The sequence below is a fragment of the Strix uralensis genome, chromosome 7 (assembly GCF_047716275.1).
Source record: "Strix uralensis isolate ZFMK-TIS-50842 chromosome 7, bStrUra1, whole genome shotgun sequence".
In the NCBI taxonomy this organism is placed as follows: Eukaryota; Metazoa; Chordata; class Aves; order Strigiformes; family Strigidae; genus Strix; species Strix uralensis.
The window spans coordinates 27529040-27552471 of NC_133978.1; the positions used below are offsets into that span (position 1 = coordinate 27529040).

Consider the following 23432-nt stretch of genomic DNA (forward strand, 5'->3'; position numbering starts at 1 on the left):
ACAGGGCAAGCAGAGGGGAAGCCCAAATCCTGCTTTTACAAGAGTAACTTGCAGCTTAGACTGACAGCCCCAAACAGAGATCTTGCCCCAATATCCTAAAAAAAAGCTGATGAGAAGTTAGTGTCCCATGAGCATGGGGTTTTCTCGTTCCCACCCTTCCAGGTCCTGATTGAATGAGGATGGACATTGGCATGGAACCCTCAAAAGGGTCCCCGGGAGAAAATACACCCAAAAGGCATGGTAGGATTTTGCCAGTCTGTGGAAAGAGGGGACTTCTGGCTCTGGTGGTGTCTGAATCCCTGCCAGAAATGGGTCCTGACCCATGTTTCCCAGGTCTGCCCCATCTCACCAGCCAGCACAGAGCAGTCCTTGGCCATAAGGCAACACCCTGGCTCCTTAGCTGTGCCAGGACCTCAGAATGGGGGGCTGCTCCCGGGGGGGGGGCATTGCCTCCCACATGGAGGGCAGGGGGCATCTTCCAAGCCACCCCACATGCTGGGTGGGAGAGATAAATAAATACCAGAATAAATAAATACAAGTGGCAAAGAGGCCTGAAATGATGCTGTCGTTTGCTGGGAATGAGAGACACAAGTGTAATTTAGGTTTTGATATTATGAAAGTCTCGCTGCTCTAAAACAGCAGGGCACTCAGTGCCTCATTAATAAAGGATAAACTTGGAGTCTATTTACAATGCACTTTTTGGGGTTATTTACACTCCATTATACATATGTAATGCTGCACATATTTACCGCTCTGTTCTGCTGCCGAGAGCAGCCAAGTCGGGAGGGAGACAGAGTGGGAAGTGGCTGATGCTGTGGAGCCGTGACCCCTGCTTTGACTGATGGCCTTTAAATGGCTCGAGATGCAGGATTGCCCCAAGCCAGCGGCTGAGGATGGTGGGGCTGGGACCAAGTACTGGGGACCCAGTACAGCCCAGTCCCTGTCCCCACAGGCCCAGTGCCCACCCATCCCAGAGGCATCCCAAGGCTTTGCCAAGTGATTCAGAAAGGCTGATGTCCTCACCAAGTGACCACAAGCACCAAACACACAAGCTGTGGGCCCATCACAGAGTTGGCAACTAGAAAAAAGAGGGCTAAATTATCTGCAACAAAATAAATCATGCTTGAATTGGCACTAGAGGGTTTTGGCCATGCAGCCCTCCCCACTGCCTGGCTTTTACCTCTTACCAGAGCAAAATACTGTAGTTTCCCTGCAAACCATAGCTCCCTAAGGGTCTGCCAGCCTGGGAGCCCCCAACCCCATGGTGTTTGTAGGAGCTGCTGTGAGGGTCCTGGGTGATGCAACTGCCATGCCCACAGCAGTCCCAGGAAACAGGGCAGCCCCCAGTGCAGCCCCCAGGATTCAGGGAAAAGATATGAGAGAGGTTGTGCTTGGAAAGCACCTCAGGGTGCATCAAAGGGATGTGGGTGCACCCAGGACCCCTTTGCCCTCAGCAGACTTTGGAAGGGTGCAGAGGTCCCATGGGAGCACTCTCTGCAGGGCCAGCACATGAGGTCAGGCAGCGAGGGGCTTTCAGCAGGCTGTGGAGGGACATGGTGGCTGGGTAGTCACCGCAGCTCTGATCTGCTCCATAATCTCTTCTGTGACAGTCTCTGGGTTTGCATGATCAACATGGGTGAGATGCAAGAGCCCGGGAGCCACCCTGACCACCCTTCCTAGGAAATGTGGGGTGACTTTGACCTTTCCAGCCAGGCACAGTGTGGGGAAGAACAAGCCCCCCGGCACTGGAGGAGCACCCACCCATGCCAGCACACTCCAGCTTGCTGCCGTTGCAGGCTGTCTTTGCCAAATGATGGCTCTGGAGGCAACGCTCTTTATTAAACACCTCATGCAGGGCAGCTCTTGGCAAGTCTACATAGCCAGGAGTGACGTGAGCCCCCTGCCCCCAGGAGGTCCCCTCGTCTCTGGGAGGGCATCTCTTCCAGCATGGGGTGATGCCCAGCAGTCGGTGCAACCCTGGCACATCATTGGGGCTCATCCTGGCTGCAGGTTGCAGCCTGGTGAGATGTCCTGGGAGATCCAGAGCTGATCGAGTCTGAGCAAATTTGGCCTTGCTTGCCTCCCCACCCCCCCACCTGCCCCCAGCCCACCCAGATCAGGGCAGGCTGGAGACTGAGCCCTCCAGGGCGCTGCTCTCCAAGGCCCCATAGTCATCAAGCTTCACCATCCCAATGAAGTGGCCTGGGATGGAGAGGAAGGAGCGGTGAGAGGCAAAGATGTGGCTGATCTCCATGAAGGTTTTGTTCTTGGTCTCAGGGATGACGAGGTAGACGTACAGGGCCACCAGCAGGCAGATGCTGCAGAAAACCAAGTAGCAAAAGGCACCAGCTGACATCTGGGGACAACAAGAGAGCAGGGATGGGGCAGAGAGCCAGACATCCTCAAGCTGAGCATGGCATGAGGCAGTGTCCCCTCTCATTACCCCTCCCTGGGCTGGCTCTGGCCAGCACTGAGCTGAGCCAGGAGCGTGGACATCCCTTGGGTTAAGTCTGGCTTGGCACCCTGTCCTGGGGGAGCAACAGGGTCATGTCCAATCCCTTCTCTTCCCACGGCCCCTGTGGACCAGTACCTGCAAGAAGGGGAAGATGAAGCCAATGGTGAAGTTGCAGAGCCAGTTGAGGGACCCCCCCATGATGTAGGCGGCCGGGCGGTGTGACTGCGTGAAGAGCTCAGCTGTCATCAGGAAGGGGATGCCAGCTGTGGAGGGAGGGGACAGGTCTAGGGTACAGGGGACAAGCTGCCTCAGGCACCCCTGGGGTCGTCAGGTCCTGCCCATCTCAGTCCTGTGGGCAAAGGGCTGGAGCCCAGCAAGACCCATGGGTCAAAGGGGTGGTGCTGGGAGGGCTGGAAGAGATGAGGAGTGTGGGGACGGGTGGACCAGTGTCCTGCCCTTGGTCTCCATTTGGGATCCATCTTGGTGGGTGGGTGATTTCCGCCCCGACATACCATAGTTGCATCTTGCTGGGTGCTGAGGCTGATTTCACAAGTTACTTGACTGGAAAGTTTCAGACCAAGTCAAAATCAAGGTGGAACATTTAATGTGGATCCTCATTTTGCAATAATTTGCCTAAATGTTGATATATTAAATCTCATAGATCACAGACTAGAGAAATGTGTTCTTGGTGCCCTCCATAACACCCTTTCCAGCCTCCCTTGATCAAAACATTTTAGACAATTTCCTTCTATCGATTAGCTTCTATCGACATTGTGGCTGATTTAGGCAGGAAAGAAGCAACCACATTTCCAAGCATCAGGGCTTCCTGCAGGACACAGAAACGCCGTTTTTCAACCAGCTTTTCCCATGTACAGTTTAAAAAACCAGAATGACTGGAAATGATTGCCCAAGCCAACTTGGCCACTAAAAACTGGACACAGGTTGTGGATACTTCTCCTAGAAGGACTCGGCCCCTCTTTGTCACGTGTCACTGAGCCAGCAGCCCTGGGTCCCAGGACTGTCCCTGTGCTGGAGGGCAGGATCCAAGGTCCAGCGCACATCCCAGGGCACACGGGGATCTGGCAGGGGACTGTATGTGACATGGTGACATGCCCAGGGTCCCACTGCCTGGGACAGGGCTGACTGGGACTTCATTATAAAAGATGCTCCAAGGGAAACTATAAACCAAAAAAAAGTGCTGAGAAGTGAGGGAGGAGTGGAGCCCCTGATGGACTCTTACTCACAGCTCGCCCAGAATAGAGATATATATTTTTTTGTTTTAAAACCCCTATTCATCATTGTTTGTGAACAATGAGCCATTAAAATCCTAATTAAAGATGTAATTACAGTGAATAAAGTCTGGGATAAGGATGAGTTATAGATCTGTTAACAGTTCTGCTAATACATCAACTGGGTAAACCAGTCCAGGTTTCACTCCTCGCTGTTTGAGCCCACTCTCATGCCCGTGCTTGGTTAGGGGCAGGATAATGCTCACCAGCTGTACTGTGATGGGAGTGGGTGACAACTCCAGAGAGGTCTGGAGAAAGCTGCAAGGGCTTTCTCCCCGCTTGGCCTGGGAGCAGGGATGAGGAGGAGGTGGAGCATGCCTGGGGTGATGTATGGGGCTGGAGGGGCTTGGGGCTGGGTCTCACTTGTGGGGTGCAGCATGATAAACCAGGGCCTGGCCACGGGGAAGGGGCCAAGGCACCAGTCCTGCCACCTGCTTGCAGACCCCATTGCTCCCTGCTCCCCCAGAAACCCCATTCCTGCCCCAGCCCCCCCTTCACTCCTTCCAGCCCCAGACCCACCTGGTCCCATGCAGAAGCCGGCGATGATGCCGATCACGCAGACGACGCTGACGTAGCGCATCCAGGGCAGGGTGGTCTGTGAGAGGACACGGGGATGGAGGATGCTGCTGGGGCGGTGGCCCTGAGCTTCGCACCCAGTGTCCCTGGGATGTGGCTTCACCCTGCCACTTGGCTCGGCGGTGGGGATGGTGCCCATGCAGGACACATGGGAGAGATGCAGACAAGCAATGGGTGGTTTGGGGCAAAGCTGGTGAGGGTCAGCCTAGCAAAGCTCAGTAGCTCATGATGCTGAGATGTCCCCAGAGCTGCAGGCAGCAGAGGAAGGACACTGCAGACTTCTCCATCTCCCCTGGCATTTCACAGCCCCCTCCCTGGGGACAACTATTTCTGCAGAAAAGCTACCAGAAGCGGCAGGATTTTTCTCACGTGGATTTGGGTTTTCTCTTTTGTTGGTCTTTGCTCTGAATTTTGCTTCCCTTTAACTTTGAAGGGAAAACCTTCCTTGGAAGATCTAACTCAGCTCTCATTTCAATGTACCCCTGGGGTGATAACGATCCCTTCATCACTCAGCCCTCATTAAGGTACCCAGGGCTCCAGCCCTGGCCATGTCAGTGGCCCAGAGAGGTGGCTGGGGTGACCCTACCTGCAGCAGCAAAGAGACAGTGATGCCAGCCAAGCAGATGCCCATGGCGCAGAAGCCAGTGATGATGAGGGGCCGCCGGCCCAGCTTCTCAATGGTGAAGCACTGCCAAGGGAGAACAGAGACTGATGGGGTGGTGGAGATCTCCCCACCAGGACGGGAGCAGCCCCTGAAACCCAGATCCAGCTGAAGGTGGGAGGATGCTCCTTGTGGCATCTGGGGGTTGGAGGCAGCCCCAGCTCAGAGCTCCAGGGTTGGGGCCAGGGCATGGGAAGACTCAGGACTCTGTGGTCCTGGCGGGGAGCATGCACCAGGCAGCAGCAGGGTCCTGCAGAGCCCCATTAGGGTGCAGGGTTGGGTCTGGCTGGGGTGGCCCCATGGCCACATTCCCACTGGCACTGACCGGAGGTGTTGGGCTGGGCATGGGGTGTTTGCAGAGCAGCGGGTAGAGGAGGCAAGGTGCGGGCAGGCGGCACGGCAGTGGCTGGAGAAGGCAGGGTATTGACAGGAGAACAAATGCCTGTAATTTTATAACCAATCTCGGCATGTCCATCGGGGGCCATTTGCGGGGCTGCTCCCGAGCAGTCCGGCTGCATGCTGGGCAGCTGCTGGGGGGCTGGGGCAGCCCCACAGCCAGGGCAGGGGAGAAGGGGGCACCCTTTAGAGGGCCAGGGGTTTGATCAGGGAGCTCCACTCTGCCATGGGTTGAGCTATGGGGAGAGGGGAGCATCCCCCCACTCAGCCCCAGTTTTCTGGGAGCAGCCAACTCCATTCATCTCTCTAATTGTCAGGGAGCGGATTTAGTGCCGGGTGGCTTGGGCTGGCCCCGGGTGACACTCATAGATGGGACGAGGGCCATAAATCTGCCTGGCCCAGTGCTAACTCTCCAGCTAAATGAGGCCTGGCTGGGGCGGGGGGGGGCCAGGGCCGCTAGCCCCGGGCCAGGCCGGTGCTTAGCTGGGAGGGGCAGATGGGGACATGTGGCTCTGCTAACAGAGTGACAATGAAATCAGGAGCCAGAAGGAACCACATAGCCCCCTCCATCACCTCTAACCTGCTCCTTATCTGGCATCTCCCCCAAACCCCCCTGCCAGCCACTTACCCTAAAATTCTCCCACTCCTCCTAGATGTGACCCCACAAATTGAACCCCTCTTATCTCCCCACTCCATTTCCCTGTCAAACGCTCTGTACGCCAGCAAAGAGGCTGTGCTGTGGCATGGATGGCATTTGGGGTCCATTCAGCCCTCCCCCCCCCATTTGATGGTGCTGGGCAGTGGCAACAAGGCTCTGGCACTGAGGGGCTTGTGTCCATCTGTCTGTCCATCACTCACCCCGATCAGACCAGCAACAACTTCAATGGCGCCAGTGCCCACGGTGGTGTAGGGGATCTGGGACACAGGGATCCCAGCATTCTGGAAGATGGTGTTGGTGTAAAACCAGATCTGCCGAGGAGGGGACTTAGCATGAGCTGGGGGGACGAAGTCACGGGGCACTTGATGAAATGAGTTGACAGGTCTCAGCTCAGCCTCTCCAGAGCCAGGTCCCAGGGTGAAGACCCTGCAGGGCTTACGGCATCGATCCCCGAGAGCTGCATGCCAGCATTCACCACCACCACCGAGAGGGTTTGCCAGCGGACGGAGCGGTCCCGCAGCAGCTGCCAGACAGAGATCATCTCCACAGAGGAGAGCAACCGTTGCTCCTCCTTCATCTCCTCGATCACACCCTGCACGTCAGGTGTCCCCAGGAACCGGCACAGAGCTGTGGGGACAGCGGGGTCACAGGCATGTGTCTCCCCATCACAGGGTGGATGCTCATAGGTATGTCACTGGGCAGGGGCAGGGGCTTGGCTCTGCCCTGCCTCAGCCTCCCCAGAGGACCTCCCTGACCCATGAGGCTGAGCATCCATAGGAAATAAGATGCCTCAAACCATGGTGATGGGCACTGTGGAAATGTTATGGTGCAACTGAGTGGGACAGAAGGGCTGAATCATAAGGTGTCAGGTTTGAGTGTAGAAGGATGCTATGAGGATGCACCTTGGACCAATGCCCAGTACCTCCTGAAGCCAGTCTCCCCCAGGACACTCCCTCACCCTTGGTGGCCCCGCAGACATCGTTCCTCTCTATCAGCAGGTACCGTGGGCTCTCAGGGAAGCAGCGCAGCAGCAGGAGCTGGAGGGAGGCAGGAACGGCCACCACCGACAGGAAAAGGGGCCAGAGCCTGTCCTGAGAGGAGTCAAAATAGGATGTGTCACGGGGAGGGCAGAGTAGGGTCCAGCGGGTGTGGGCTGGGGTATTGTGCTCACCTTGCCCAGCAGCTCTGGGAGACCCAGGACCTGCGCGAAGAAAACCCCCAGGCAGATGAAGATGCTGGGCATGAGGCCCAGGAAACCCCGCAGGTTCTTGGGGGCAATTTCTCCCAGGTAGAGGGGCACCACGCTAAGACAGATGCCTGGGGGGACAGGAGGGACCGGGATAGGAGAGGCAGTGAGAAGGGTACCCAGCCAGATCCTCAGTGCATCTCCTCCCATACCCAGCACCACCCACAGTGGGGACCGGCCAAGGAAGTGGCCCTGTCTGCCCTATGGAGACCCCCACCACAGAATCGGTGGCCATGGGGAATATAAAGTCTTCTCCAGCCCCCTGACAATGGGCTGTAGGGCACAGAGCCATGAGGAAGGGGCCACGCACAGCCCCGCAGTCCAGGCAGCACCTACCTGAGTGGAGCCCTGTGATGGAGCGGCCAATGATCACCATCTCAGGGGACCTCAGCTCCTGGCTGAAGCCCATGAAACCGCTGGCCAGGAGGACGAGGAGAGCACTGCGGCTCAGCGCACCATTCCTAGTAGGGCACAAGCAGCAGGGCAGGCCCTCCAGACCCATCCCATCCCTTGACCACCCTATCCCATGCCAGCCCCTTACCTGCCGTACCGCTCCACCAGCACCCCCACCAGCAAGGAGCCCACCAGCCCACCCAGGGCAAAGATGGAGACAGTCAGGGAGTAGAGGAGGGTCAGAGGGCTGGGGTCCAGCCCATACCCGTACCGCTGGGACCACGTGGTGTTGTAGAAAGCCTTTATGTGCTGTGGGGCAGAGAGACACACAAGGGCACCAAATGTGTTGGGAGAAAAGGGAAGACGAGGGAAGACAGGCCCCGTAGGTAAAATGTCATGGGCTTAACAGAGTTGCAGGGGATGCAGGGCAGGACGTGACTGGGGATGATTGGGATGTGCTGGTCTGGCTGATCAGCCAGCCTCAGCACCAGAAGGGTTTAAGGACAACATAGAGATGCCACAGGCAGAGCCGGAGCTGGAGCAAGGAGGTTGGTTGTGGGCAGCTTTCCCCAGCCCCTGCCTTCCAGGGGGGATCAGTCTGGGGCAAGTACATAAACAGAGGCTCCCATGTCCCTCCTATTCCGTCCCTCTCCCCCGACTGCTCTCCATGGGTGACTGCCCAAGGAAAATGCCAGCATTTTGATGTGGGGCCGCTGGGTAGCGGTACCTCCACCCTCCCAGGGAGGGATGCAGAGCCCTTCCCCTGCTCCTGGAGAGGCTGCCTGTCCCTTACCACAGCCGGCGAGTTCACCACGGCCAGGTTGTAGCCATAGAGCATGGAGGAGCCAAAGGACACCAGGAGGGTGACCGACAGCAGGGGGAAGGTGAGGTGCTGGGAGAGAGGAGGAGAGATCAGCACAGCCCCAGCCGAGCCAGGAGCCAAGGTCACATGTGGCATGAGCTGCATTGGGTCACTGCCCCTTTTCTGGTAGGGATGTCCCTGGTCCAGAGCAAAGACCCCAGCATGATGGAGCCCTGTGCTGAGCACTGCTTCATGCCACCACCCAGCACACAGACCCGCCGATCCAGCTTCCCCGTGGCTGGTCTCGTGGCTGTGGCATGAGGCTTTACCTGGCAGTGGCCCAGCTCAGGCTGCTAGTCCTGGCTGCCTGTCCCAGGCACCCCTGTCCCGGGGCTGGGAGAGAGCAGCAGGCAGAAAGGGGCAGGGGAAGGAGAGAGAGACACCCATCTGCTCCCGTAGATGGGGGCACCTGGATGGCACTTCTGCGAGCTGCCCCGCGCATACCTCCCAGTCTGGGAGGCCCGGCGCCACTGAAAGGTGCAGTTCCCCGCAGCAGCTCCCAGGCCCCCCAAATACCACATGCACCCACCTCTTAAACCCCCACCAGCACCTCTGTCACCTGCTCCGGCTGCGTGGGGGGCCTTGCTGCAGGGAGCTGGTGGCTGCAGAGGGACACCCTGCAGCCCCGACCCACCCAGGGAGGGAGTTGAGACCAGCCCACCTCGGGACTGGAGTGCCCAGCAGGACCCAAGAGGCATTCAGGGCACCCCCCAGCCGCAGGGCACCCCGGGGTGCTGCACCCGACTGTCTCCCCTGGAGCAAGAAGCATCCCATGGCCCCACAGCGACAGGGCTGTGGCGGGGTGCGGGGCGAGCCTGTGTCCCCCGGGAGCAGCCCCGGGTCCCAGCACCCGGAGTCCGGCCCTCCCCGCACCCCCCCAGCACGGTAGCCGGACCCGTAACTCCCAGCAGCTCCCGGCTCACGCACAGCAAATCCCACTAATCCCATCAGGAATCCCGACCGGGAAAAGGTTGGGGGGGTGATGTCAGGCCAGGGGCTGGGGGCTGGGGGGGCACGACACCGTGGGGCAGACGGGGAGCGGGGATGGGGCACACCACACCCCACCCCACACCCCCCACCAGCCCACCGGGAGCTCACCCCAGTGATGTCCCCGCCGGGCTGCGGGGTCCCTTTCCCGACGGTCGGGGCGAGGCTGCAGCTGGAGCGGGGGGAGGGAGGAGGAGGCCGGGAGAAAGGCAGCCCAGGTCCGGCGGCCTGACTCGTCTCTCCCATTTTTAGATGGAAGAAGGAGGAGGAGAGGGAAAGGAAGGAGGGCAGGCAGCCTGGGTGCCCCCGGGGCTCATTGGAGGCGCCTGAGCAGCCGGAGGAGGAGGAGTCCGGGGGCCTCCCCCCCTCGCAGAGGGTAGGAGCAGAGGCAAGCCGGCACCTCCGGGCTGCCCAGCCCGCTGAGGGGCCATGGCCAGGCCTGGGGACAGCGGGACCACCGATGTGATGCTCTGCCACCGTTGAGAGCCCCCGCGTGTCCTCTCCAAATGGGGGTGGCCCTGGGGACCATAAGCAGGGCGGCACCCCTGCATCACCCCCAAGGCTGGGGGCAAAGGGGCAGCCCCACATCACCCAACACCCCCATCATGCCTTGGCACCTCTCCCACCCTGTCAGACGTGGGGGGCAGATGTGCCCCATCCTCTGCGACTCGGGTTGGGGGGCTGGTAACCCACAGGGCCACAGCTCAGGGCAGCTGCCTTCCCCGGACACGGAGGGGCACAGCTCCCCGCCCCAGAGAGCAGAGACTCGGCTCATGGCAGCTCAGAGGAATCCAATTTTGCTGCGGCCAGGAGCTGCCTCCCCTGCTGCTAATGAAGTGCCTTTAATTAGCAGCCTAATAGCAAGCTCTTAATTTGCCGAACAGCCAGTTGAAAGGATGGGGACCCCACTAAGCCACGGCTGGCAACAGCTCCAAGGGCTTAAAAGGGACAGGGCCCAACTGGCTGGCCCCACCTCGGGAGGGGTCCCACGGGGACAGGGGCAGAGCAGCAGGGCTGGGAGAGCCCCCCGGGCACAGGCACCTCTGGGCCTGCCGTGCCCAACCCCAGTCGGGCTGTGTCGGGTGAGGGAGAGCCCAGGCGCTGCGTCCTCCCACACAGGGGTGCTCCGGCTCCTGGCTCTTCCCTCCACATGAGCCTCCAGCTCTCCCTGAAAGCACCGTGCCCTCTCCCCCAGCCACAAGCCCTTCCCAGCCTGCCAGCGTTCCGCTTTTCCCAGGGCAGGCACCTGCTCAAGACCTCCTACGCCTTGCTCAGACTCAGTTTCTCCCTGTCTCTATCAGGGCAGTGCCTTTACCTTCGTGCAGGTGTGCTGGGCAGCTGCAGAGGCCTCGGTGACAGGACCACAGTGGGGGGTGACCTGCAGGGAGCCACAGTCCTTCAGAGGATGGTCCTGTTTTGTTCCCAGAGCAGTAGGATGAGATCCATTTATTGGATGTGCCCATGGGTGAGATGACCCCGCAGGAGGAGGACATGCAGCCTGGGGGTATCAGCCATGCCCAAAGCACTTGCAGTGCTGCGGGGCAGCCCTAAACACCTCCAGGACTCACCCCAAGCCCTGTGCTAAGACAGGGCAAAGCAGCAAACCCAGGACAGGATGATAAGCCAGGTCACGCTGTGTCCCACAGCTATGCTCCCACTCTGGTCATCCAGGTACATGGCTCATCTCTGCAACCAGTGCCTGGAGGGTTAAATGTGTCCAGTCCAGTGGTCTCTGCCACAGGGAGAGGAGGAAACAGCAGCAGCCATCTATCCCCCATCCTGGGCCATCCCAGCACGTACCCACCTAAAAACACTCCTGAAGCTTCCTAGCCCCTCTGCACTGAAGCCCTTACCCAAGACCAGTGCTTGGCCCTGCAGCCATAGGCCTCCTCCCACCACACTGCCTGGTGTCTGGGACCAAGCAAGGACACCCTCAGGATGCTGCTCCAAGCCACAGAGTTGGCTGCTGCGTTGATTTAGGGGGTAAATCTGGGTTACTGCCACTGGTTCCCAGCAGCGGCTGGGATGCCGGGAGCAGAGGCTTAGCAGCAGATGTACAGGTGAGAAACACATGTGGGGGAGGAGGAGAGAGAAGGAGGAGCAGGAAAGCCTGGGGTGCCAATTAAGGGTCACCAGGGAGCTGGGTTAATTGGAGACACTCCTGTGACCTGACCTGGTGATGGCGGCACATGGTAACATGGAGACGAGTACCAGCAAGGAACGCCCGCTGCTCTGCGCTGTGAGGGAGCTCGTCTCTGCAATTTGCAGGCGTTCCCGTTCCTCCCCTGCCACGGTACAAGGACTCCCTGACTAAGACTCCTCCCTTGACTGGGAAAGTGGCTGTGAGCCCACAAACCACCCTCGTCCCCTCCCACTGTCACTCCCAGGAGGTCCTGTCCCACTCTTGCCTTGCTGCTGCCCTGGTCCCCAGAGGCAGCACCGGGGCTCTCCCTGTCTCAGTGCTCCATGCCGTGGGATGCTCACACACCTCCTCTCCTGAAGGCATCGAACACACGGTGCCTGGGGCACGAGAAGAAACCCAGGAGGACCAGGAGAGGCAGAGCAGCAAGAAAAGCCAGTCCCAGCACATATCCTGCACAGAGAAATGGCATTTGCCAAGGCCAGAATGACGGAGATGCTGTTGGGAGCCCCATGCTCTCCTGAGGCCTTTCCCTGAGCTGACAGCGCGGTGCTGTGCAGGGTCCCAGCAGAGCCCAGCTGACCACAGTGTGAGCAAGGAGCTTGTGTGGAGGGGAAGGACAGAGCCAGCCCTGCTCAGTGGCCGAGCACCCGGTGCTTTCTGCCTCCCTGTCCTGCTCCCCAGGTCCAGGCACTGGCAGCCACGAGCCAGCCACGCAGGACCCCACACCAGAGACGTAAAACACTCGCCAAAAAATGGTATGAGGATTCCTGCAGGACTGGGGAATGCAACAGTGGAGAAGACCCACGGGGAGAGTACATCTCCTTTCCCAAGATGAGATGGAAATCCATCTGAGAGAACATGGTCTTCAGTGCTGCCTCTTGGTGTTTGCCCAGCACCATCTAGTCTAAACTAGAACAAAGTCCACAAGGAAACAGTATGTGGCTCAAACAAACATAGGCAAAAAGATGCATTGCTTAGCAGCCACCGATCCCTTTCCCTGCGCTGGTGAAGGAACTCCAGGCAGAGCCGCTCGCAGACATCTCCACACCTTGAAAGGTCAGAGCAGTTTGCTGATGCTGCCTTTTCGGAGTTAACACTGCAGAAATGGAGACGGTCTGGCATCCTCCTTGTCTCACTGTCCCCTCAGAGGAGAGGCCTTCCTTGATCTACCTTTGTAAATGCCAGCAGGGTGCTTTAGGCACCAGACAGGGAGTTTTGGACACATCAGCTGTGTGATGTTAGCCAGGGGCTTGAGTTTTCTGCAAACTGCAGTAGCCTCCAGAAGAAACTCAGCGGTGTTCCTAGTGAAAGCACTGCTCAGGCTGCTGTCTTTGCCTTGTTGCACTGGGAAGCCCATCCGACTCCATTCTCCAGATGCGGGAAGGCTATTTACCTGTACAGGTAAGGCCTTTTCAAGCCCAGGTTTTCCTGATCATATTCTTTATTCAACTTCAGTGGTTCCCCAGCAGATCAGCCTCACCACTCAGCAACCTTGGTGCTGGTTTGGAGATTTCTAGCTGCTCCCACCAGCCAGGTGCACGTCAGCAAAGCACTTAAGAAACAAAGTTCAGAATGGGAAGATAACACTGGTGAGAAACAAAGAGTATGCCTTCGGGACATAATGAATGCGTGTTCAAGCTCTCTTATGGCAAAGCAAAGTGGCTGGTACTCACACATACGCAGTGCCAGAAGGGTTATCACATCCCTGTCCATCAGACGTCCTCAGCTGTTCTCGCCAAGGATCAGCCAGCAAAGGGCACAGGCTGAGACCTCAGATGGTTTCAGCACGTTACGTTAGATTTGCACGGGATAGTTAGCACAAGCAGGATCTTATTTTACTCTGCTAGTCTTCTCCTCCAGCAGCGCAGGTGCTTTCCTCCTGGGACCGTGTCCTGGGCAGTGTGTGCTTTGGCTGTGAACCAACTTGAGCACTTGGAAAAGAGAAATCTTCTGCAGGCGCAGCTATACAGACAGAGTACCAGGCTCTCAAGCCCAGGAGCGGCATCTTATTTCCACAAAACATTGAATCATTTCCACACCCTCCCAGCCACTGATAGGTCTGCCATTGGACAGGGGGAGCTCCGCTCTACACGGCCTTTGAACAAACAAGGCCAGGACAACAAACGGAGGCAGAAGGCTGCCGGAGCCAGGCACAGCCCACACCCAGGTGGCTGCCAGGACAGCGGGACAGCTCACCCAAAGAAATCAATGGCAGCACTAGAGCGTGTCTATCTGCTCAGGTTCCACCACCACGCTGCCTCCTCTGCCGAGAGCTCACCATCCTAACCCTCTTCAAACCAACACAGCACCACCCAACCTCTGAATTCATCCTAAACGCTTTTTGTAAGAATTACATTAATTCTAGCCCAGCAGGTCTAAACTGACCAATTTCCCCTTTCCAAAACCTAGCTTGCTATACTCTTGTAAGCATGTATATAATACGATAAAAAAAGCCACAACAGAAGATTTCATTTTAAAGCCGTAGGTTGATCAAATGCTGTTAATTTGAAGCTATGGTAAACATTACTTTCCTCCTTCATTTGAAGTGGAAATAAGGCACACATTTTTAAACAGAAAGGGTAATTAACCACTGAATCTATTTAAGATAAGCTGTCTGGTGTTCATTCTTTTCCAGTGGAAATTTACAATTGAGATTGCTTTTCTTTCTCAAAGACTCTCTTTAGTACTTGAGTTTTCGGATGTGATGGCAGAATTCCTGAGAGAAGTTTTCCAGACCACACCCTGCAGCACAGAGCTGTCCCAGTCCTAGAAATCTCAAATACTCTGATCCTCATCTTTAAACATCAAGAAGAAGAAGGGGAAGGACTAGCTAAGGAACAGCTAGAAATAACCCACAAGTAGAATCTGTTTCATGTAGGACAGGATAGTACGTGTGTTGTTTGGGTACACATGGAGGCCTGGGACTGTGAGTACAAAGGGTAAGGGGTCTCATTTGTGTGTGCTAGCAGTCAGAGGTTGTTTAAGTCAAGCTGCATCCTGTGCTACAGACTGATCCGAAACGATGGATGAAGCCTGTCACTGCGATTCCTCTTCCAAATCTGTTATCCGATGGGAGGAAAGAGCAGGGAGGCAACAGAAAAGGTTAAAGTGGTGTAAATACATATATATACATAAAAAACCCAAACCCTTGCCAAACAAAGCACGAGGCTGCTGGGAACCTTGTCACAAGGAGAGATGGGGATTGGAAGTGACTGGAATCCTGCTCCCAGCGCTTCAGAAAAGCGGGAGCCTTCGCAATCTCCAGTCCCCCGCTGGCTCCCAAGAATGGAGCCAGCAGGGAGAGAGACGGCGGGAGCGCAGAGTTTGTTTGTTTTCTGACCACCCCAGGAGTCAGGATCTTAAAACTGCGGTGGCCTTTGTTTTAAAAGGGGCTGTTAAGTAAAATGGAAAGATCCAAGGCTGCTATCCGAGGAGCGTTTTTAAGAGAAAGGTATTCTGAGGGCAAGGGTGCTTGCGTTAAAATTCGGGCGAGCCGTAAGCATGACAGCATCCCCAGCCATGGAGCTGCGTGGTGGTGCTGCGATATGTCAATTACTCACTCATTATTGAACAGCAGGATTCTGATTAGCTTATAAAACAAATTTGTGCTTCTCCTACCAGGATCTTGCAACAGTACCCAGAAAAACACAAAGTCTTTATAGCTTCTCCCCCCCACTTTTTTAATGGGCAGGATGTCTCCAGCTCTTCTGTGTCAGTCACATCCATTCTCTGGCTTATAGGGCGGACTCATTTGCCCCAGCCAGAGGCCACCAGCTATGAATGGAGAGTTTGTTAATTAAAAAGTATGCTGTGGTTTTAGGAATAAGTGCTTTTTCCAACTGCCAGAGCAGTCTTTTATGCTGCATTCATCAATGCGCGGCAGCTCTGAGGTGGGACTCCATGTGTCCTCTGAAGCTGCATCTACCCAGCCCTTGGGGCAAAGCTCTCCACTTTACGGCCACAGCACTTCCAGGTGTTCACGCTGCAAAAGTCGTGTACAGTGCACGTGTAGGAGAAGTGTGACTCGCATATGTGGGGCTCAAGGAAGATACAGGCTTGATATTTTGACAGTGTCCTTCACCCCAAAAGGAAAACAGGAGATTCACAGCTTAATCTTTGTATTTGTATTTAAGTTATTTTCTGAACAGTTAAAAAAAGAAAAACCACACTGTTACCATGATCCTAGCTCAAGTGAACATTAGTACATTAACTACACATCACCGTAACATAATCACAAAATTCAAAGCACTCATTACTTAAGAATCCAGATAACAAATATAGCAGAGTAACAAACAGAAAACTCTGGAGAAACCATGTTCTTTCTCACCTCTCCCACTTCCACACCCACCTCAGCCTGAGCAGGCAGGAGTGATGCAGCATAGGCTGGCCTGGCAGGCATGCAGCTCTCCTAAACGTAGTGATGTAAAATGACTGGGAGAAACAGGATCTGTTACATTTTGCTGAGGTCCACATTATTTTTCTGCCATGCTAAAACTGTGGCTAGGCTGAGCTCTACAATGCCTCACATGATAAAGACAAAGTAGCTGAAAGCAAAGTTTTACGCTCAAAAGCAGCTCCAGATTTTCACACTGAATTCCCCAAATTCTCACAGCTAGCTCCTTGTAAAAGCCACTGCAAAGAGCCTGGGCCTGGCTGGCCTGCCTTCCTCCTGCACGGGAGCTTTGCTCAGACGTAAACCAGTGCTTGAGTACCAGCAGATTAAAACACTTTGCCTGTAAAAGGCAACGAATTGTTATTCATCATACAGGTATGAGCAGAGCTGCTCTGTGATGAAGACTGGTATTTCATGCTGATTTTCTGGCCACAGCTGCACCTGGTTCCTGCTTGAGCAGAAATCAGGGTATCTTTTAGGGTGGTAGGCTATAAAAAAAATAGGACCTATTCAGGAGTTGGCTACAATATATAAAGGTTGTATATCCATGTACATCAGCATTCTTCTGATTTTGAGAATATCAGCTTAGCATTATTAATGATTAACCAGTCTTGCCAACTCCCATGGGATATCTGCTGGACAACAAATGTGGAAGTCCACCAGTCTTTGGGAGCAAGCACAAAGTCATGGGAAGAGTCTTCTGACAAGACAAAGGACAATTTATTCTGGCAGTGTGTCATGGCTCACCTTGGGAGAGACGCTTTGGGAATTTGCCAGTTGTTTGGCTACACCTTATTTAAAAAAAAAAAAATGGGGTGAGAGGGAAAGGAGAGGAAGCCAAATGCAGAGCCTCAGCAGGCAGCTGTTCCTGTCAACCCGCTGCTGGGATTGTGGAGAAGGAACATGCCCAGGGGACCTGCTGCTTCTGTGAGTCTGAATTAAAAGTGAGGACAGAAAGACTGCGGCCCCCTCATTGCCAATCAATCCGGTAGGGACTTGCCAGCAGGAGGATGAAGGGATTTCATATGGAGACCTCCTCTGGGGACAGCTGGGTCACTTGCTGTTTCCCCCTCCTTCTGGGAAGCTGCTGCTTATTGCTTCAGGGGGAACAACAGTAGGGCAAGGCTCAGCATGTCAGATGCATCATGCATGCCACTTGGAGACCCTGGCAAAGTTCATTCTTCTCTTGGCAAGTGCAGTTTAGACCATTCCTTTCTCCTCATGCTCCCAGTGCAACCTAAAAGGGGCATCAACACGTTCAACAGTTGGAGGCCTTACTTGATTACCTCCTGATGACTTTTGACGTTCTCATAGAAAACCTCTATTCTTCTGAGTCAACTACACAAGCCAAGAGATTTATTTTCAGCGTCGTCCCCACTTCTGTAGAGGTCCATTTCCACCCCCACACCCTCTCCTAGCTTTCAAAATCACTTGCGTGGTCTCCTCCTTTTCCTCCCACAATTAAGAGCAAGCCTGCAGTAGGAAGACTGGCTGCTCCTTCTTGCCCGCTTCTCTAGCTAGGAAGATCTCCTAGTATTTGTGATTTATCAAACACAAATATTCCCCACCCCTCTCAGCAAATTTAGGAATCATCAGCCACAAAAGGCAGCTCTAAAATGGTGTTAAAGGAAGCTAACAAAGTTAGGCAAAGAGCCCAACCTGGAAATGTGCTTCCCGTTGGAGCTGGGATGCCAAAAACCTCAGAACCAAGCCTGGAGCTCTGCTCAGACTGAGAAAGGAACATGTGGCAGGAAACACATACCTGGGAGTGGAGAAATGCACATGATACTCTCCAGCTTTTTCAGTGTTCAAAAAAAATTAAGAAAAAGAAAAAAGGATCCTTTGGAGCAGGAGCAGGTGGCGGGTAGGTAGAGCATGGTGGTCCAAGTCAGCTTCCAGTTTAGAAACAAGTGTAAAGCATTTCAATGTTTCCCATGATCACAGACTTCTCAACTTGTCACCTGAATCCTTCTGTTCCAACAGCAGATGTGTCTGTCCCTGAACGTTAACGGGGAGCAGAGGGAGCTGCTCCAGAGGAGACAGCTGCAGAAGTTTTCTTGCTGCAAATTCCTTCATGTAATTTTCTACCTGCATATTTTAAAGCAAGCTGTATTCCTCTGAGGATGAGAAATATTTGCAGCAAAACTGTGCCCTATTGCAAAGGAGTCCAAGCAGGAGATGGTGTGGCCATAACAGATTGTCCTGCTCTGAATGTCCCACACCTCCAGTACTTTCCATCCCATAGTCCAAGGGGGAAGGCTAGTGTGAGCTTCCTACTTGAGGGAGAAGTGCCGATCTCTACGCAGCAGAGGTATTTCATTTCATTTCAAAGCGATGTGCAACACTTAAAGCCTACAGACACTTCCAGCCCTTTTTTATCTCCTTTCAGCAGGCACGTTCTAGTTCTTTTCATTATAAACTCTGCAATTACTCCAACCTGGCTGAGGGATTATCCATCCAGTTCATGCTGAAACCTCTCTCTCACATGCACTCTTGCACACTCACACACACACGCACACATATCCGGGGGGGCGGGGGGGGGGGGAGTTTGAAAAAGCCACTTTCTTCTGACACTGGGAGATCTACTTACCAGATTGCTCCTCCCTGGGTGCACAAATAAACACCACCAAATGTCAGGCTGTGGCAGTTTCAAGTTCAAGTTAGATCAGTTAACTTCAGTCTCCTTCTTAGCTATCAGAAAATTTGTACAACTCAGGGAGTGGGGTAGGAATCCTCGCCTTTCTGCAGTTCTGTATGAAGTACCCAGACACAGTCCCTTCTTGAGGGTAAGACACCATTCTTACCATGCGCCGAAAATGGATTTCAGCTGTTGCTCACTAACTGTACCTTAAACAGCCCTATACAGCAGAGTTCAAACTATGGTACCACTTGAAGACCCAACAGTGCTTAGAAGTTACAGAATAGCAGCATGGAGCAGCAGGGCTGTGACAACCAAGGACAGTCTGCAATAGTGTTGTCTCTGTGTTTGGCCAGCCAGTCTTCCGGTTCTCCCAAATTCTCTCAACTAGCAAAATAAAATGCATCCTTGTAGGTGTTGGCCACAAAGATGCAATTAAAATATTAGGAAATTCTGCAGCCTTCAGAGGCTGGAGTAACAGGTGATTGTTTTCTACAATAACCTAAATGTAAAAGACAGAGGATGACCAAACCGAGGAAAATAACTATTAAATCTGCAGCCAAGGTCATATAAACCCCTGTTGATATGCAACCATGCTGCAAACCTTGTAACAACTGATCTTAAAGGAAGTGTTCAAATAAAATTAAGAATAAGACTCAGAACTTCAACTCAGCAAAGTTTGGGATGTAAACTTTGATCCTCTCTGCTCCCTTGCCACCTTGGCTTTGGGACTGCAGTATGCCTGATAGTAGAGCTGCCTGAAATCCCAAACAGTGTTCCTAGACTTAAAAGTAGTGCCAAAATTGGTTGTGGATGAACTTATTGTTCTGACTCAGAACTTTTATGACTCTGCAAAGGTAAGTCACACTGTCAGTGTTACCTGAGCAGAGTTGAGTTGTTAACCTGCTTGACTCTCTTACAGTAATAGTTCAAACAGAAAACAGGAGTGTCGCCACATGCTTTGAGACGCTCTTTAGAACCGATTTAGTCTTTAGGCTCAATGAAAATACAGGGAGCTGAGTGCTCAAACTGCTGCCCATGTGCTTCAGGAACTGCACTAGGTACTCCCCAAGCACCAGCTTTCCTTTCCTCCGTAACTCCATCGCCTTCTTGTCTGTCTTAACTGTCACCAAAATGATTTAAATCCTCTGGACTGCTCTTTGGGGACTCTTAGCCCAGCTCCTTGCAAAATTTAATTGGTGGAAAAAGCGCATCCCAAGCAATTAGAAACAATGCAACTGTTTCCCCAGCAAAGTGAAGTTGATGAGAATAGCTTTAAAAAATTTCCCATCTGCCAAGTTCCAAGTTTAGTGGGTGTTAACAAAGCCTGTTTAAAACCCCTCCAGCCCAGAGACGAAGGGCCCCGATTTCCTACTGTGGGATTGGAGCAACTGCCCACTAAGGCAGTGGGGGTTATTCAAGATCTACAGTGGAAGATCTGGGCCCAAACCTGGAATGGCCAGGAACTGATTTACAGAGTCTTTCCTGATCTAAATGCAGGCCTGCTGCAATTCCTTCCAGCTGTGTAAAAAGAGCTGTTTTCCCCCAGACCCCTCTGTCTAGTTCAGTGACATGCAGAATTATTTCTCATGTCCCTCCTCTTTAGGGCTATTTTTATCTTCTGAACAATGGCAATTTGCAAAAGCCTCAGCTAGAAAGCAAAGATCCAGCTCAGCTATCAGCAAAGGGACTAATCAGCCTGTGTCCCTAAACCGCAATGCAGCAATGAACATAGGTTAGAGAAGCACACCAAAAGCTCTCCCTCTGAAGGTTTTCTAGCAAGGCCAGACCCAGAAATACTGCAGAACTGGCCTGGAGCCCCTGCTAACTGTAAGGACTGTTACATGGCCATACTCATTTTACCCATCTGCCATCACCATGGGACTGTGCATTTGCTCATTCACGTGAGCAAAGTCTTACTGTCACGGCCAGAGCATTCGTGTAGCGTCTCTGCTCTAGGGTGGCTCGATCTTGAGAGCTCCACGAGGTTTTTAGCAGCCCCCTCTTCCAGCACCCAGCTACAGCCTCTCTGAAGGGAGTAGGAATGGAAAGAAAGCAGCAATGTCCAGCTTTCCTCCCCACCCCAGCCTCAAACTTCCTCCAATTTACTAAATGATTCGTAAGCCATCAGCAAAACATTGTCTTCAGGGAGAACCGCAGAAGGAAGATGGTCAGACAATCCCTTTGCTAGTGAAATACTGCCCTGGGCCAACATTTCATCTGGGGCAGGGGGTACAGGATGTCAGCCCCAGTCCATCATGCTTGGGACTTTGGCAGAAGAGAGTTTAACTTTTCATTGACTAGCATTCCCCAGCCAAGCAGATGTTAAGGGAGACTATAATACACATCCAGCTTCCAAAGGGTTAGCATAGCAGGCAGGAGAGGAAAGAGATGGATTTGGCTCATAATAGTCAAATTTCAAGGGTCCTCTCTCCACAAAAAATAGGTCTGCAGTCAGAACAGCCAAAAGCCGCAGGGAAGTTGGGGGGGGGGGGCTGGTCTGGCTGTTATAACTGTTTCTGTTGCTCTTCAGAGCTGAATGCTTTTTCAAAGGCCTAGCAATGGATATTGATTTCAGTCTGAGAGTAGCAGCCTCCTCCCCACCCACCCTCCCACCCACCCCAAAGTGACTCTCTCAGCAGGATGCACTGTGGCTATAAGTCTTCTGCTTAACAGCAAAGCAACACATTCTGGCAACATCTTAAATATATTCATAGGACATCTGTGACTGGGTTTGGAGGGGAATCAAACAGGGTAAAGGGAAGAGGAATGAACAGGAAGAGGGGGACGAGGGAGGAAAGGGATGGGAAGGTTTAAAAATGTTAAGTGTTCATGAAAGATAAAAGTCATCTTCTGATATAGCAGCACTTTAGCAGTCAGCCGCGCTGAGTAGACCCTGTCTGAGATCAACCGCATGCCAACTTTGTTCCAGAAACAAGTCTGAGAGCCTCTCTCTTCAGCAAGTATTGGTTACGTGGATAGTTCTTTTGTCCTGGCATTGGCAGATAATTTAAATACTGCAGCTGAAATGAGTCCTGGGAACAAAAAACAGAACAAACCAAACAAACCCCATTCGTACTAAACCTTTTAATGATTTAAAAGAACATCTGATTGACCAGAGTGTTTGAGAAAATCAAGACGACTGATCTGACAGCTCTGGAGCATCACTACACATTTACCAAACAGACAGGATACAGGATGTGCCCCATGACAGAGCATTTTCATGGGAAAACGTCACTGTGGACACCCCTTTGCAGAAGCCTGTCAGCTCTTCTGCCATTTTTCTCAAGCTATTAACAGTAATTGTGCACGTACCCGCCAAAGTGGGCAATCACTGTTATCCCGCTCCATTCATACACATCAAATCCACCCTACAACTGACCCAAACATATGAAACATTATGTCCTCCCCACCCTGTGCTGGCCAAGACAACAGGGTAAGGTGATGAGCAAACCAGCCTGGCTCTGATATGAACAATTTAACACCGTGCTATGCTAGAGAGAATGAGGGCTAGGCCCTATCAGTAAATGATTTTGCACATTGATGCATCTCGATTAAATTTGCCTGGGCTTGTGCCTCAGTGTCTCCTCCCCCAGCCAAACTGTTCTCTTGAATCAGCTTGCTGCAGAGTGAGAAGAATGGTCACCACTTCCGAGGGAGGGAATAAAGCTGATGCTTCTTGGCAAAACCCTCCTGCCTGATGACAACTGCCCAGGGTCAGGCCATCTGCATCCCCTTGTTAGGCAGCAGCTGCTCTACTCGCTCTGCAGAAACCCTTCTTCCTTTTGGACAGCAGTGATAGCTGATTTAACTATTGATGATGATGGACAGAGGAGGAGCTCTTCACAGGAACTCACAAGGTGCCACATGCCACAAATCCTAAAATAAGTCCCTGTTCTAAGGTATTAAAACCATTCCTGTCCTTTTACAAGACACCGTAATTACTGTCCAACCAAGGTGCGAAACACTGACAGACTCACTAGTTATTCAAGCAGCATGCTTGCACTACATCCAGTGTCATGTTTGAGCCTCATTTGATTATTTTTTTTTTACCTGTGCGAGTGTGAGGTACAGTGTAGTGTTATTTATCTTGAGATGTAGGTGTATGTTCTGGACGGGGAACGAGTGGATTCTGCTTGGGCAGCTGGGTCGTTCAGAAAATCCCAGATGAGGATGGTGTCATCATGTGAGCTACTGACGATCTGGAACTCGTCAAACTGAAGTCGAAAGACTCTTCCAGAATGCTCCTAAATTCAAGTGGGAGACACAGCATGTTACTTCACAAACTTGCTGGTGCCTGGGATGGAGCAGGGAAGATGAGCTTGGGCTTGGATTCTAGTGTTAAATTAATTTCTCAGTAATCCCCACATGACACACTGTGCATCACCATTACATAGTGTAAATTAAGCCCTCTTTCAGTGAAAAGGGTTTGTCATATCTGAGTACTTGGCTCTCAGGAAGTTTACATTACAGTTATCCTGTTACTCCTTAAATCCCAATAATGGACACACACTGTGTAGAACAAACCAAGCTCCCTCAACCACACAATTCAGTCTGGCAAGGCTGGTAGAAGCACTGTCTTCCTTGTTCCATGGCAAAAGATTTCCCTGAAATCACAGCATTCCCAGATGCAGTTAGGTTACAGGGGGAGAGATGAGAACTCTGCATTCAAGACTTGGCACCACTGACACTGCTGAAGAGGAAAAAGCTTAATACTGGAGGACACTAAGGAGCC

At 53.2% G+C, this 23432-nt stretch overlaps 2 protein-coding genes across 7 annotated transcripts in view; both read right to left on the reverse strand.

The window, feature by feature from the left end:
• Positions 1 to 2116: 2116 nt before the first annotated feature.
• Positions 2117 to 9769, reverse strand: LOC141946227 (solute carrier family 2, facilitated glucose transporter member 5-like). The gene is made up of 12 exons (XM_074875687.1): positions 9635 to 9769; positions 8468 to 8566; positions 7823 to 7983; positions 7618 to 7742; positions 7207 to 7352; positions 6994 to 7126; positions 6475 to 6662; positions 6236 to 6346; positions 4907 to 5008; positions 4264 to 4339; positions 2591 to 2718; positions 2117 to 2356 (listed from the first exon to the last, which is right to left on the reverse strand). The coding sequence occupies exons 1-12, from the start codon at positions 9767 to 9769 to the stop codon at positions 2117 to 2119; spliced, it is 1644 nt and encodes a 547-aa protein (XP_074731788.1).
• An 11573-nt stretch (positions 9770 to 21342) lies between these two features.
• Positions 21343 to 23432, reverse strand: part of BTRC (beta-transducin repeat containing E3 ubiquitin protein ligase) — a 118787-nt gene continuing 116697 nt past the window's right edge. For all 6 annotated transcript variants that reach the window (XM_074875152.1, XM_074875147.1, XM_074875150.1 and 3 more), the window contains 2 exons: positions 22751 to 22944; positions 21343 to 21732 (listed from right to left, as the gene is read on the reverse strand). In XM_074875152.1, the coding sequence (XP_074731253.1) occupies positions 22783 to 22944 (162 nt within the window). In that variant the 3' untranslated portion in view covers positions 21343 to 21732; positions 22751 to 22782. The remainder of the gene's footprint in view (positions 21733 to 22750; positions 22945 to 23432) is intronic.

Coding starts and splice junctions, on each gene's coding strand:
- LOC141946227 (XM_074875687.1), bottom strand. CDS start 9,769: ATGGGAGAGACGAGTCAGGCCGCCGGACCTGGGCTGCCTTTCTCCCGG. Junction 7,127..7,206: donor TCCCAGAGCTGCTGGGCAAG/GTGAGCACAATA, acceptor GACTCCTCTCAG/GACAGGCTCTGGCCCCTTTT. Junction 2,719..4,263: donor CGGCTTCTGCATGGGACCAG/GTGGGTCTGGGG, acceptor CTCCCTCCACAG/CTGGCATCCCCTTCCTGATG.